Here is a 16,290-nt window from a genome sequence, read left to right as displayed (position 1 = left end):
GTAATGGAAGTCAATCCTATTCATTTTTCAAAAATGCTTTTTTTTTAACATAATGAACAATGAACTTTCCATAATTTGCATTGGGTAATGAATATTATATGATACGCTAACACCTTTTAACATTCAATCCATTACTATTTTTTAATCCACGTTGTTAGGGACTGTCATCAATAATTATTCATGTGTATTAATGACACTTCTAACAGAGGGAGGGAAAAAAGTAAAGGAAGAGAAAGAAAAAATAGAAATAAAACTTATGTAGCTCCTACTTGCACCTGTTACTTTAAGACAGTGTAATATCAAACAAGAAAATTAGGGCTAACTTTAATTCTAGATCCGATGAGGAGACTGCTGAGACTCACCTGACCCATTATTGGATCAGACCTGCAATATCTACCCCAATGACACACGGAACAACAGACTGAAGTTTTAAAGGAGTTATATTGAAAGCAATAAAGACCTTTCGCAGCACAGTATCTCAAAAAAAAGTAAGTAACTTAAAGTGAGTACTGTGGAAGGAAAAAAAAAACAGTACCTAGTACATCATCAGTCAAAGTTGGATTCGAGGTATACTGTTGTTTTGATTTGAACAAAAAAAAAACCATGAAAATAGAAATAACAAATAAACCTCTGAGATCTCAGGTAGTAAAAAGTAAATTGTCCCAAAAGTTCAAACAGTTAAAATTTACTAAAAGTTACTAAAGTGTCAGAAAAATAATTGTGCTCCACTTGTGGACTTTTTGTACAAACCAATAAAGGTTAATCAATGCAATACGAATATAACCACATGGATGACGAGATCATCATAAGAGTTTTTCTGTACCTGAGCAAGTAACACCAGCATCTTCACCATGGCCACAGTTGTGTGATCCGAATCCATTATGAGGGCACTGTGTGATGCTGCTTTCATTTCCGGAACACCGAACATCATCCAGCCATATTGGGCCACTTCCCTGACCAAAGTGTGCACTTTGATGAGCAGTGACAGCATCACCACATCCAAGCTGTCGACACACCACCCGCGCATCATTCATGTCCCAGTCGTCATCACACACTGTTCCCCACTGGCTATTATAATATACTTCCACTCTACCAGAGCAGGAGTGATTGCCACCAGCAAATCGTATGTTAGCGCCATCTAAGACAAACAACAAAACACGTTAGTGTTAATTAACCATAATACAATGAAGTAATGGAAGTCAATCCTATTCATTTTTCAAAAATGCTTTTTTTTAACATAATGAACAATGAACTTTCCATAATTTGCATTGGGTAATGAATATTATATGATACGCTAACACCTTTTAACATTCAATCCATTACTATTTTTTAATCCACGTTGTTAGGGACTGTCATCAATAATTATTCATGTGTATTAATGACACTTCTAACAGAGGGAGAGAAAAAATTAAAGGAAGAGAAAGAAAAAATAGAAATAAAACTTATAGTAGCTTTAAAAAATTTGAAAAATAATCAACAAAATATTAAAAGAGAAAAAATATGAAACAAAAAAAACCTAAAAAAAAAAACAGGAACAGTACAAGGTAGTAAAAAAAAACTAAGAAAAGGAAATTTTATCTGCTAATTTGTAAGAACAGTTATCAGAACCTAACCACAAAACAGGCCAAAATGAGGAAAAATTAAAAGAATAGAGATCTCTTGTCACGTCCACGCGCATATGCGTTCTGTACATGCAGTGCGTGCGAAAGACTACCACACGTAGTGCGCACAAAAGACTACCACACGCAGCGCACACTGCAAGGACTAATTACCATGCACCTGTTCCAGATCAGAGTGCAATCACAGCGCATGCTTTAAAGGACTCCAAACGCACACAGTTTTCTGTGAAGTATACGTGTTGTACTTAATACTCCAAGTTATTGAGCCTTAAATTGTTTTGTGCTTCTCTGGTTCTCGATTCTGTGTTCTGTTTCCTCGACTCTGATTTGCATGTTCTCTGACATCCTAATTGATCCTCAAATTACCCTTGCCTGTTTCACAACCCCGCCTCTGTCTCATGGTTTTGTATTGTTTGCCTGTAAATAAACTCATCTTGTACATCCATCATTATGGCAAAGTTTTCTGTCAGTAATGGTCAGTTGGACAGATGTAAGTGGGCTGCTAAGTACAATGCATATACTTTGCCCAAAACTGTGTGTGTTCGGAGTCCTTATAAGCGTGTGCTGTGATTGCGTTCTGATCTGGAACAGGTGCATGGTAATTAGTCCTTGCAGCGTGCGGTACATGTACAGAGCACAAATGTGCGTGGACGTGACATCGATCTGCTGTGTCTGATGCAGACAGACCTGCATCTAAAAAGACTCAGAAATGTGTTGCATGTTCTCCTCTAGTGTGATTCAGTCTAAAATCTGGACTGTAGCACCCAGTGGAGAGACTGACAAATATGTCTCATCTCATCTCATTATCTCTAGCTGCTTTATCCTGTTCTACAGGGTCGCAGGCAAGCTGGATCCTATCCCAGCTGACTACGGGCGAAAGGCGGGGTACACCCTGGACAAGTTGCCAGGTCATCACAGGGCTGACACATAGACACAGACAACCATTCACACTCACATTCACACCTACGCTCAATTTAGAGTCACCAGTTAACCTAACCTGCATGTCTTTGGACTGTGGGGGAAACCGGAGCACCCGGAGGAAACCCACGCGGACACGGGGAGAACATGCAAACTCCACACAGAAAGGCCCTCGCTGGCCACGGGACTCGAACCCGGACCTTCTTGCTGTGAGGCGACAGCGCTAACCACTACACCACCGTGCCGCCCTGACAAATATGTTTTAACAAAAAAAGAAAAGTTGATGTAGCGCTGATATAAGAGAGTGACCAAGGACCAAAACGGCTGATTATCATCATACACACTTGCACCATTCTATCAGGGGTTCTCATTTATATTATTTATGGAATTGTGTGGTAAATAAGAAAGTGCTTGATATTTAGATTCTTCAAAGTATCCAGCGTTTACCTTCATGATGCTTTGCAGACTATTGGCATTTTCTTAACCAGCTTCATGAGGGAGTCACCTGGAATGCTTTTCACTTAACAGGTGTGCCTCGTCAAAAGGTAATTAGTGGATGAGTTTCTTACCTTCTTAATGCATTTGAGATCTAAGAGTAAATAGTAAATTATAAAAATAATAATTAACGGTTATTCCACAAAATTGAGTCGTACGTGAGCTGATAGCCGATGAGGTGCGTAGCACTGAGTTGTCTATAATCCATATACGAGATTGAGTGGAATAACTGTTTTATTCTATTCACATTCAGTGGATTTTGAGAAAACAGAGCATTTTTATATATTTTTTTGTTTTTTGCAAATTTGATAAATAAAAACTTTATACAAAACCTCTGACAAAATCAGTTCCACTTAGAATGTAAACAAACCGGTGAAATGAAGAGAGCAATATGTGAAAAATTTGATAATTCTTGAAAAATAAAAAAAAGATATGTTCTTACCATCAAATACTTTTATTCCATATTTTGTTGCGTAAGCCTGGCGACTTGTCCAGGGTGTACCCCGCCTCTCACCCATAGTCAGCTGGGATAGGCTCCAGCTCGCCCATGTCCATGTACAGGATAAGCAGCTACAGATTATGGATGGAGGGATGGATTTTGTTGCTTTTTTGTGGTTTTTTTGTGTTTTGTTTTTGAGTAGAGTTTTTATTTCATCCTCGGTTGGTTCAGCAACACATGCTGCCATTTTCTTCTTCTTCTGTAGGGTTTTTTGGTGGTTGGCAAGCCAACTTTAAGATGCATTACCACCACCAGCTGGGCTGGAGTGTGGAACAGGAGTTTTTTTTCGGGGGGGGGCTATATTGTAGCTATTTCTGTTTCTTTTAAATACTTAATAACAAAGTGATATGTCTGACTTGATGCACTCTGCTGTATTGTTTTTCTCTACTCATGATATATGAGCTGATAGCCCAGTCATAGAGTAGCCAGTCAGAACACGTGATTGCTCATATCCAGTGAATGTGGATAGAATAAAAGTAAATAGCCCAAATTCAGATTCCAAATACTCTATAAACATTCCATTCTGTTATCAATCAGAAAAAAAAATTATTATAAATCACAGCACTTTTATTTTTTTAAAGTACTTCATCTACTTCAACAATATTACACAAAGATTGATCCATAACAGTTGTAAATGTCGCTTAATCCCACAGGGTGTCGATAATGGTGGACACCGGTGAAAGTGATCACTATTATCGACACCTCACGTGATTCTCAAACGTCCGTTTAGATACAAAATGGCGACTGTCAAATGAAAGAGTAAGAAACAAAGTAGGTTTTGATGAGGAGATCATGAAATACCGGTGAATTTGATCAGTAAAAACATGTCCATGATCTTTCCACCATGCTTACCTGCGATGAAAACATCCGGGTTTTCCGAAAAATTGCTGACCGCGCTAAAAAAATTCCATCTCAGGTAACGAGCTGTGTCATCAGATGACAAGATCAAAGGGCGGGGGGGGGGTCTTCAGGTTGATTAATTAACCAATAATAACTCTTGTAACTGAAACACACCTTTGTAAAATAGGTTTTTATTGGTAAATGTGAAAAGCTGTCGATAATTATGGACTGTCGATAATTCTAGCCGCTGCTCTATTGACTTCTCTTTTATAAAGTACCTTTAATAGCTGTAGTTTATTGGAACTCAGAGGTTCACAAAAATTGCTGGTGCGGCCTGGTCACAATTTGAGTTTGATGCCCCTGATCTAGAGAGTAAACCAAATGTATTCAAATGAAAAGTTCACTTACCAGCCAGCAGAGAAACTCCAAGAACGCTGACTATGGAGAGAAAATAAAGAGGAGGAATTTCATTAAACCATGTGGCGATGTAAAAACCCTCAGATGTGTCGAATAATCTTAGTAACAATAAATTAAACAGAAACATAAATAAACCTCAGCTATATTTGAATATACTACAGTATGCTGTGCTGCAATTCATTTGTTTCTAGAGTAACAGCTCATTCACAGGGACTTGTTTCTCAGACACGCCATAGAAATTAAGACTAATTAAGAAGGAGTTTCATAAGTGTTCGACAACATCACATGTAACTATAAATGGATAAAAAGTATCATGTGTTATGTTTTAATAATAAAAAATGGAATTGTCCCTTACAGAAAAACCACATGAACTTCACATGTGATTTCTCACATGTGAAATATGTGGAAAATGTGTTTTGCACATGGGAAACCTGTGGTTTTGGCCCAATTTTATGTGAATCACATGTGGGAATGTTTTACACATGTGCTCTACATGGTAACACGTTACAAAATCTGATACCATGTATTCCACATGTTACCACATGTGGTAACATGTGATCACATGTGAAATACATGGGAAATTCATGTGTTTTTTCTGTAAGGGGTGGGCTAATTGCTGTGCTATCAGTGGAAAATAATCAACTGTGGGGTGATAATAAAAACTCCACAACGCCATTTTGTGTACAGGTCTGTTGTGAATTCTATATAGTGTGAAAAAGTTGAGTCCTGCAGGCGATTTCACGATTAATTTTTTGCACGTTCATGTTGGCCGAATGAAACAAGACAAGCAAAGTCTGAACCTAATAATAAAATTAAACTATTGTATCCCTTTGTCAAATATTTCTATTTTTTATTCTATCCATATTCACTGGATATGAGCAATCATGCGCTATGATTGGCTACTCTACTACTAGGATATCAGCTCATATTCCATGAGTAGAGAAAAACAAAATGGCGGCGCTTCAAGTCAGATATATCACTTTGTTATAAAGTATTTAAAAGAAACAGATATTACTAAAAGAATGTAGTTTTTTCCCTCAATATCTCCTGTTCCACACTCCAGCCCAGTTGGTGGTGGTAATGCATCTTTACCAACTGCCAAAAAACCTTAAAGAAGAAGAAGAAAAACAAAATGGCGGAGCATGTCGCTGAACCAACTGAGGATGAAATAAAAATTCTGCTCGAAAACAAAACCCCAACAAATACAAAAAAAAAAGCAACAAAATATGGAATGAAAGTCTTTGATGGTAAGAACGTGTGTTTTAAAAAAAAAAATTTCAGGAATTATTATAATAGCATTTTTCACAAATGCTATAATAATGTCACTGGTTTGTTTACATGCTAAGCGGAAATGATTTTGTCTGACATTTTGTATAACGTTTTTATTTCTCAAATTTGCAAAAAAAAAATGCTCTGTTTCTCAAAATCCAGTGAATGTGGATGGAATAAAACAGTTATTCCACTCAATCTCATTGTACATGACTTATAGACAACTCAGTGCTACGCGCCTCATTGGCTATCAGCTCATGTACGATTCGATTTTATGGAATAACTGTTAAATATGCTGTGATCAATTTTTGTTAATTAGTTTGTTTTGATGAGGGGTGCCAAAAATTCTGGAGAAAAGAGTTTCCTCTTCAAGACCAGAAAATAAACGTAAATAATTCTCACAAATGTTGAAGATTACTGTCTGAGCTCAGCAGTTCTCATTTCAATGGTCTGGGGTTCTTGTACGTCTTAAGCTGCACTTAAACCGAGTGCATCTTGTGAAAGTTAGCAGCTCCTCAAAGAAGACGTGAAACAGTTCACCGCAAAAGTTTGCTACATCTGACAAGTCAAAATAAGTTCAGTGTGTCTCAAACATGAGTGATCGTGATATCGATATTGAAATATAGTTTATTACAAATTTTTATTCCATCAACGTTTCCCAAAATGTTAATCATAACTGTATTGGAAATATGTTAGATTTTACATAACTTTATGGAAACATGATTTATGTAAGTGTAGTAAGTAAATTTTATTTATTTATTTATTTATTTATTTATGCTCTTCGGTGTGGATGGTTGGATGAGAACTGCTCTACATCCTCAACGGCCACCCTGGGTAGCTCTCCTGAGCTAGCTATCAAATCTGCAGTAAACAGTCAACTACGACTGACATACAAGAAGAAGAAGAAGAGCTTTTAGTTTAAGATGTGACTGAGGGACTTGTAAAAGAACTTCTCTGGCAGATTTAAGAGACCAAGGGGCCGAACGCAGATGGATAAGGTCTGAGGTATAAAATGTGGCCTGCCCATTAAGAGCCTTAAAAACAATCAATAGGATCTTAAACTGAATGCTAAAATGAACAGGAAGCCAGTGAAGAGAGACCAGAACTGGGGTAATATGTTCATGCCTTTTAGTACCAATCAACAGTCTTGCAGCTGGACCATCTGTAATTGTGATACAGTACAACACTGATATCGTAAAGTCCTTGGGATATTGGAAAAAACTTTATGATATCAGAACTTTATGATAAGCCTAAAGTCACTTTTTAATAGAGAGCAAAGAAACACACTTTCACTCTTCTTGAGCTGACCAGCCTCAACAGCTTTGAGGGCTTGATACTTTACTTCCAGTGTGTTTGATTCCAACTTGCGCTTCTTTGGTGTGATCTCGCTTGCCATTTTGAGACTGATTTACAATTGAGAAAACAGCTTGCTCTTTTATACTGTCCCCAAATCACCACTTAACTACTGATCAGATCAGCTCAAGCCCAGCAAGATCCTCAAGTGCAATTGATAATTACTCACTGCAGCCTGACACTCATTAAAAAGCTTAACACAAACAATGGTCAAGTGCAATCAGTAATTACTTAACAATCACTCCAGGCTAATGAAGTAATGGGCTGAGGAGACACAGTGGGGGCTCTGAGTTAAGATAACTTTGCAGGCTTCTGGGGTGCTTGACAGGAAAACTTTATGATAAGTGTAATTTATGGCCCCTGGGGACATCAGAAGGACTTTACATTATACCTAAAATTTATGATAAGCAAGTTTATGATAAGCCAAAAGTTTTATATCATATTGAATGGACTTTATGCCGGGAAATGAAAATCACTTTACATTATCCATAACTTTACAATATCAGTGTTTACGATATCTGTGCTGTACTGTATTAAGGACTGAGGAAAACTGTGATATAATAAAGGAGTGAATTCCTTTTTTCCAGATCATGGAAGGACATATAAATGATTTGAGTTTCAAAATAGTTCTTAACCGGTAGTAGCTATTTTGAACAACAAAAATGTTTTGTCAAAGCAGAGCACAGAATCAAAAATAACACCCAGGGTTGGGTTGTTGTTGTTTTTTTTTTTTTGGCATGTGACTTAACATAAGGGATGTGGTGGTCTAACTTGCTGGTGAGACAGCTTCTGGACTTGGAAAGACCATCCATCCAGCCATCCATTATCTGTAGCCGCTTATCCTGTTCTACAGGGTCGCAGGCAAGCTGGAGCCTATCCCAGCTGACTATGGGCGAGAGGCGGGGTTATCACAGGGCTGACACAGAAACAAACAACCATTCACAACTACGGTCAATTTAGAGCCACCAATTAACCTAATCTGTGGGGGAAACCAGAGCACCCGGAGGAAACCCACGCAGACATGTGGAGAACATGCAAACTCCACACAGAAAGGCCCTCGCCGGCTCAAACCCAGGACCTTCTTGCTGTGAGGCGACAGTGCTAACCACTACACCACCGTGCTGCCCCACTTGGAAGGACCAAAAATGACAAATTCAGTTTTATCACAATTAACCTGGAGGAAATTATTTGCCATCCAACCTTTAATGTCCTCAAGACAATCCAGGAGCGGCTGTAGTGAATCGCTAGATTGTAGTGGGAGATACAGCTGTGAAGCATCAGCATGGAAGTGAAAGGAGATGTTATATTTCCTAAAAATATTACCAAGTTGCAGCATGGACAAGCAAAAAAGAAATGGTCCCAGGATGGACACCATAGGTGAGAAGAAATGGCCCATAGCCACTGAGAAAGTCCTGTGTATCAGGAGATGCTTCAACATTATGAGATACATGGGGACTGATGATAGAATTAATGGTGCTGAATAAAATGTTTAGGTCTGTGAGAATGTTTATTGATTATATCAGAGGAATCTTTAGCCCTTACTTTCTTTTGGCTGCTCTCTGATAATTCTGCAGAGAGTTTTTAAAAACTTCAAAAGAAACTGTGAGATGATCTTTTTTTTCCATCTGCACTTAGTTTTCCAACAAGTTATCCCACTACTGTTGGGGTTTGAGTTTGGAACATCGATATGTGATGTGATATGTGATGTATTGAATCTAACATGGCTGAGCAGAAGGAATCAAAAAGGGAAATGAATTCATCTGGGCTTGAAAGAAGCTCAGCAGAGGTTGAAATTGGCGTTTCTCCAGGGGCGCAGATAGGATTTTTGAACTGGGGGGGACTGAGCTGTCAACAAATGATTCCATTTTGTGTGTATATATATATATATATATATATATATATATATATATATATATATGGCGGCACGGTGGTGTAGTGGTTAGCGCTGTCGCCTCACAGCAAGAAGGTCCTGGGTTCGAGCCCCAGGGCCGGCGAGGGCCTTTCTGTGTGGAGTTTGCATGTTCTCCCCGTGTCCGCGTGGGTTTCCTCCGGGTGCTCCGGTTTCCCCCACAGTCCAAACACATGCAGGTTAGGTTAACTGGTGACTCTAAATTGACCGTAGGTGTGAATGTGAGTGTGAATGGTTGTCTGTGTCTATGTGTCAGCCCTGTGATGAGCTGGTGACTTGTCCAGGGTGTACCCCGCCTTTCACCCGTAGTCAGCTGGGATAGGCTCCAGCTTGCCTGTGACCCTGTAGAAGGATAAAGCGGCTAGAGATAATGAGATGATATATATATATATATATATATATATATATATATATATATATATAGTGTGTGTATATATATATATATATATATATATATATATATATACTACCATTCAAAAGTTTGGGGTCACTTTGAAATGTCCTTATTTTTGAAAGAAAAGCACTGTTCTTTTCAATGAAGATCACTTTAAACTAATCAGAAATCCACTCTATACATTGCTAATGTGGTAAATGACTATTCTAGCTGCAAATGTGTGGTTTTTGGTGCAATATCTCCATAGGTGTATAGAGGCCCATTTCCAGCAACTCTCACTCCAGTGTTCTAATGGTACAATGTGTTTGCTCATTGCCTCAGAAGGCTAATGGATGATTAGAAAACCCTTGTACAATCATGTTAGCACAGCTGAAAACAGTTGAGCTCTTTAGAGAAGCTATAAAACTGACCTTCCTTTGAGCAGATTGAGTTTCTGGAGCATCACATTTGTGGGGTCGATTAAATGCTCAAAATGGCCAGAAAAATGTCTTGACTATATTTTCTATTCATTTTACAACTTATGGTGGTAAATAAAAGTGTGACTTTTCATGGGAAACACAAAATTGTCTGGGTGACCCCAAACTTTTGAACGGTAGTGTGTATACATGTTATTTCACCTCCCTCACTGCCATCACCAGGAACTACCTGCAGGCCAGGACAATGAGAACATTTTAACATAGCCTATGGAAATCCAAAGTTTGCACATTATCATCACGCACAGAAACTGCAAAACTAGTTTTAAAACCGCTAAGTTCCAACTGTTAACCATAGCGAGAGGCTGGGCTATGTGTGTGTGTGTAAAGTGTAAACCAGTGCATCCTGACTTTCTAACTATGCCTGTGTGTTGCGTGAGCGGCAGTCAGTCAACAACTCTTCACAAAGTTTCCTTATCAAACAATATGCTCGCTGAAATTATGGCAGGGAACGCCAGATTAAACATTAAAACTGCCTTCTGAGCACTGTATCTACAGGCTGCCACCGAAAGAAGGAGGCTACCAGAAAGGCATCTCTACTCCGTACGATTTTACTTTCACTACGACATTACTTTGAACAGACTATCAAAAAATTGCAAGGTGATATGATAAAGTAAGGCACAGTTTACTTACAGTCTTTTTTTTTTTTGGAAAAAAAACGATGCAATCGTTTTCTGCCTTTTGGCACCCTTCATCATGCCGTGTTGGGGTCCTGAACTAGGAGGAGCTGTCCCCGATATACCTGTCAAACTTGTGGGTAACCATAGCAACCAAGCTCGAGCTCGCAACCTGTGCAGTCTGCGCAGTTGCAACTATGTATACACTGCTGTGCACCTCAATAAACCGAATGGTAATTAGTCTTTTGATTTTTCCCTGAGGTTTGCCTTATGCAAAGAAAGACAGCATAGACGTTTTTTCCTCCCTATAAGTGGGGGGGACCGAACGAGGTGAATTTAAATCTGGGTGGGACGAATCCCCCCGTCCCCCCCTCTATCTGCGCCCGTGCGTTTCTCTGATAACATTCAGCAAGCATATTAGCAGTGGATAAGTTAAAATAATGGAAGTAGTAGTCAGGGGTTCTAGCAATAGACAGAAAACTCGATAAAGGGACATTGAACACAATAGGCTTATGATCAGAGAAACATGCATCCTCAATATTTATCAATAGAAAATCCAAAAGGCATAATAAGATTGAGAGTATGTCCAAGTACATAAGCAGTCTTATTTATATGCTGGAGAAGACCAAAGGAATCCAGGACATGACTGAACTCATTAACCATGGGTTTACCCCAACAACAAACATGAATATTAAAATCACCCAGAATCAACAAGCGATCATATAATGGAACACTATGGGACAGGAAGTCAGTGAATTCTGTTATAAAGTCTTTATCTAGTTTAAGAGGTTGTCAATAAAACCTAAAGTTTTCAATAAAGCCTACATTGTATGAAGGGCAAGTCCCGTGGTGCCAACTGTGCAGAGTTAAAGTAGGGCTAAAACGCCCAGATCCTCTTCCAAGGGGTGGAATTGGACTGAAGATGTAGACCGGTTTTCCACAGGATTAAAAAAAAAAAAGCTGAAAAGCTTGTTAAAGTCCACCTTTATGATCTCTGACCTCTGGTCTAGGATGTCAGTACACCCAACATAGACAATCACATTCTGCACAGATGGGTACTTGTTCAACAGCATGGGTAGCACCATGGAGGGGCCCGGGGATGCTGTAGCTACCCCTACAAGAGCTACAGCACCCCTTTAACACCCCCAAGAACTTTCTTTGGTTTATTTAAAATTTTTAATGTGTGAATAGTAGAATTTATCATCTCATCTCATCTCATTATCTCTAGCCGCTTTATCCTTCCACAGGGTCGCAGGCAAGCTGGAGCCCACCCCAGCCGACCACGGGCGAAAGGCGGGGCACACCCCGGACAAGTCGCCAGGTCATCACAGGGCTGACACATAGACACAGACAACCATTCACACTCACATTCACACCTACGCTCAATTTAGAGTCACCAGTTAACCTAACCTGCATGTCTTTGGATTGTGGGGGAAACCGGAGCACCCGGAGGAAACCCACGCGGACACGGGGAGAACATGCAAACTCCACACAGAAAGGCCCTCACCGGCCCTGGGGCTCGAACCCAGGACCTTCTTGCTGTGAGGTGACAGCGCTAACCACTACACCACCGTGCTGCCCAGAATTTATCATTTGAAAAATAAATTAATATATTCATAAAATAAACTATTATTTTAGATGAAAGAATGTAAGTCCAACACAGGTGATCTGATTCAGCCAGTGGATGCAGCACACAGAGAACTTTTGATCTTATTCACGTCCTGTTAGTAAGAGCTCAGCTTTTCTTTCTTTCTTTTTTTGTTCCTTAACAATAGTGATATCACAATGGATCTTTTTTTCCACTTCATAAATATCTCAATCAACAGATGCGTAGTTTTGTTATGAAGATATCCAGGGGTAAGTGTATGATTTTCCCCTCCATTTCAAATTATAAATTTAATGCATTTGGCAGTTGAGGCACAAATTCTGAGTCCTTATAGTTATCTCTGTGTGATGCTCATTCATACACTGTCAGAAATAGGGGTACAGTAGGAGGCCATTTCTGTCCCCCAAGGTACAATCTACACTAATGTACCCTCTAGGGCTCATTACTGGACTTCAAGGTAACTATGTGTACCTTTTTAGGGTCCAAAAAGTACATATATTTTCTCAATCAGGATATAAATGGTACGAATAAGTACCGTAGAGGGTACTGCCCCAGTGACAAGCCATTGTACCGTTAAAGGTACAATTATGTACTTTGTTTTCTGAGAGTGTATAACATTAGCTCCATGCAGCAGAATACTGCTGATTCATTAGTCGAGGTGTTGGTAACTGTGGCAGTAGAAGTTTGTGATCTCAGAATCTGAGACTGAAATATGCACAAACTGTTTTGCTTTCTGCATGTATGCAAGCCCTGGTCGTGACATAATTGTGTAAAATTTTATATTCACACAATAAATTATACACAATATATTATATTCTATATCCCATGAGCTGAATATCTTGCCTTGGGTTAAGCATTGTAACTGCACATGCCTGTACATGTGTCAGGGGTGTTGCAGTAGAAATTAGAAGGGCACTCGGACAGCACAGACCTCCTCCAAGGCCAAATGCTGCAATGTTAGAGAAATTGAAACTAAATTCTGCTAAAAAAAAAAAAAAACTTGCTTGAAATCCTTGAAGACATTTCACCTCTCATCCAAAAGGCTTCTTCAGTTCTGTCTGACTAGTGATGAGTTCCAGGTATTTATCCTCTAGTGGACCAAAAGCAACCCTAAGGAGAGTCGTTGAGGTCACATGGGTCGTTGACCCTCTCAGTCATCCTGTAGGTTGTTAGGGTCCCTGGAGGATGGGAGTGAATGGCGTTAGCAGCCTTCAATGACTCATAAGATGGCAGAGGGAGCCAACGACCCTTTAGCCTGCCAACACTGTTCACACCCAGCCTCCAGGGACCCTAACACTGACAGGATGGCTGAGAGGGTCAATGACCCATGTGACCTCAACAACTCTCCTTAGGGTTGCTTTTGGTCCACTAGAGGATAAATACCTGAAACTCCCCACTAGTCAGACAGAACTGAAGAAGCCTTTTGGATGAGAGGTGAAACGTCTTCAAGGATTTCAAGCAAGTCCAGTTGCCTTCTTTAGCACCTATGGTTTACGATGATCTGAATGACTGAGAACCTTAACAGACATATCAAGTCAAGTCAAGTTTATTTGTATAGCGCTTTTAACAAACATTGTCGCAAAGCAGCTTTACAGAATTTGAACGACTTAAAACATGAGCTAATTTTATATGCTAAGTTTCATATGAAACTTAAATTCATCGAGCCACCTTGTGAGTCAGATTCACTCGAAAATTGAAGGGGTTCTTCCTTCACCCATGCTAGACCTTTCCACCAAGTTTTAGGAAAATCAGTCTGGTCATTTTTGCATAATCCTGCTTACAGTCAGCAAACAAACAAACCAAAAGCATAACCTCCTTGGCAGAGGTAATTATACCGTGGCCACCAGCACATAAATGGAAAACCCTAAATTTCAGAGCACCCTCACTAAAAAGTCAAGCAACCCAGCAAAAGAACCAACAAAAGAAAATCTCTGGCACCACCCCTGTTCAGCAGACTGGGCAGGTGATGCAGGATATCAGCAACTTTAGCTCATGAAAGAGTATGGACAACAGCAGTACTTCTTCTGATATTTCTGATGATTGACTCTCCCATAATCAGTGTAGCTGGTTGGAGAGGCCATGGCATGGCTCTGAGGAACACAGAGGTGGAGCTGCTGGAAGCCTGACTGGAGATGAAGGATGCTGCATAGCAGTGTGCACTCGGCTCCATGAACCACACAGGGTCTGAAACATGACTAACTGAGCATGAGGTGAAACAGAAGAAAATCTTCATGTTCTTCTAAAATTGAAAATCTATTCCCCAGCTGAAAACCCTGAGGTTGGGTCAAGCACTGGGGATGATGATCAGAGCGTCTGCCACCTTGTTTTCCTCTGACAGTAGACACGGTGTGGAACAACTCACTAGCTTGGGTTGTGTCCCCAGCTGGGGCCATGGATCAGAAACCTGAACAAGAGCATCATCAGATTGAGGAGCAGTGGTGTCCAGGGCAACTTCAGAAGCAAAGGGAAAGGCAGCAGCTTTAGCCAAAGCGCTAGCCAAAGCCAAAACAGAAACAAGCAGGACCTCATTCTCTCTGATCTAAAGCAGCAAAGTTATCCTGGCTTTCAGTTTGGCAGTTTTCTCAGACAGATGGGCACAACTTCTACAGGGAACCAGCTGAGGAGCAGAGTGGGGACATACCAGCTCCACGCTAAAAACAAACTACACTCGCAAATTAAACCACACTAGTGCTAACAAACTAAAGAGTCTTTCCTTAAAATCCTCTGAAACCCACTAAATTGTAGTCCAGTTCAGGGTTGTTGTTTTTTTTTTACATAAAGCCTGGTATTTCCTCGAGTCTGCCATTAGTTTAGACCTCTGTCCAATTGTAAGGCAGTACAACTGTAAGACATGTCTCTGCGTGCGAGTTTAATTAAACATGCACTGTAAATGTCTTTCTCTGAAGAATGTCTTCACAATAAAACAAATTCTAACAACATACAAAGACTAAACAGGTTTTATTTAGTATGTTAATATTTGCAAACAAGCCTTATTACAAAAATATCAGCAATCAACTGGCAAAGGTTCATCGTAATATATATTTTTTTTTTGTGTGTGTGTGTGTGTGTGTGTGTTTGAGATTTTTAAAAATTGTTATTCAAATTAAGAACAAACCAAATGTATTGATAAAAATGTTGAATTTACCAAGCATTAAATCGAGATGAAGTCTCAGCATCCTGGTCCCTTCAGTTTGGTGGTAAGCACAGTGTTCACTGCTGCGGTCTTCTCACAGCGAAACTCATGATCTTGATGATTTTCTTCTATATATCTGAAGAGGTGGAGTTTACTTTTTTGCCATTTCCTGTTTCTGTGACTGGTTAAAATATACAGTACATTTCACTTCTACTCTATCACAAGTATTAGTCTACAGTTATTAAAGTGAGTTAAATGCAGATAAAGTTAAAGTGAGGTAAAGTAACGGTCGTAAATATAAAATTATAAATTATAACCAGGGAATCGATCTGTGTCCTTCATGCCATGATCGCCCTACCCCATTTAATGCCAAGAAAGGCTGGTTAATGAGCTGAATTATATTGATGGACACAGAAAAGACCTTTTACACCAGACCTGGGCATTTTACGGCCCTCGGGCCGCATCCGGCTCTTTGGTTCATTCTGACCAGCCCACGTAAGGTTAATTAGAAATTACAAAATAAACGTATTTTCTAATTTTACCCCATGCATGGACTGAATGTGCATTGCTTTTATTTTGAAGTTGTGTTCAACAAAAACGCAATGCGCGCGACATGAACATGACATGAAATCCCACGAAACCTAATCCCGCGATAACTACTTCTGTAATTTGTCCAGACCAACCACAAACTTGTACATCATCCTTCAAACGGTCCAGCCAATCACATAGTGTGACGTCACCAGCAGGT

At 39.6% G+C, this 16,290-nt stretch overlaps 1 protein-coding gene across 1 annotated transcript in view; it reads right to left on the bottom strand.

Moving 5' to 3' along the window:
* The window catches only part of LOC132869089 (deleted in malignant brain tumors 1 protein-like), a 123,450-nt gene extending 107,828 nt beyond the window's left edge, over window positions 1–15,622 (bottom strand). Inside the window, exons 1-3 of the mRNA XM_060902442.1 lie at window positions 15,555–15,622; window positions 4,780–4,809; window positions 824–1,138 (exon numbers count right to left, since the gene is read on the bottom strand). Of these exons, the coding sequence (XP_060758425.1) occupies window positions 824–1,138; window positions 4,780–4,809; window positions 15,555–15,585 (376 nt within the window). The 5' untranslated portion in view covers window positions 15,586–15,622. The remainder of the gene's footprint in view (window positions 1–823; window positions 1,139–4,779; window positions 4,810–15,554) is intronic.
* Window positions 15,623–16,290: the final 668 nt, after the last annotated feature.

Source organism: Neoarius graeffei, chromosome 20 (assembly GCF_027579695.1).
Source record: "Neoarius graeffei isolate fNeoGra1 chromosome 20, fNeoGra1.pri, whole genome shotgun sequence".
Taxonomy (NCBI): Eukaryota; Metazoa; Chordata; class Actinopteri; order Siluriformes; family Ariidae; genus Neoarius; species Neoarius graeffei.
Note: the sequence above shows the minus strand (reverse complement) of the source record. Positions and strands in the feature narration are given on the sequence as shown.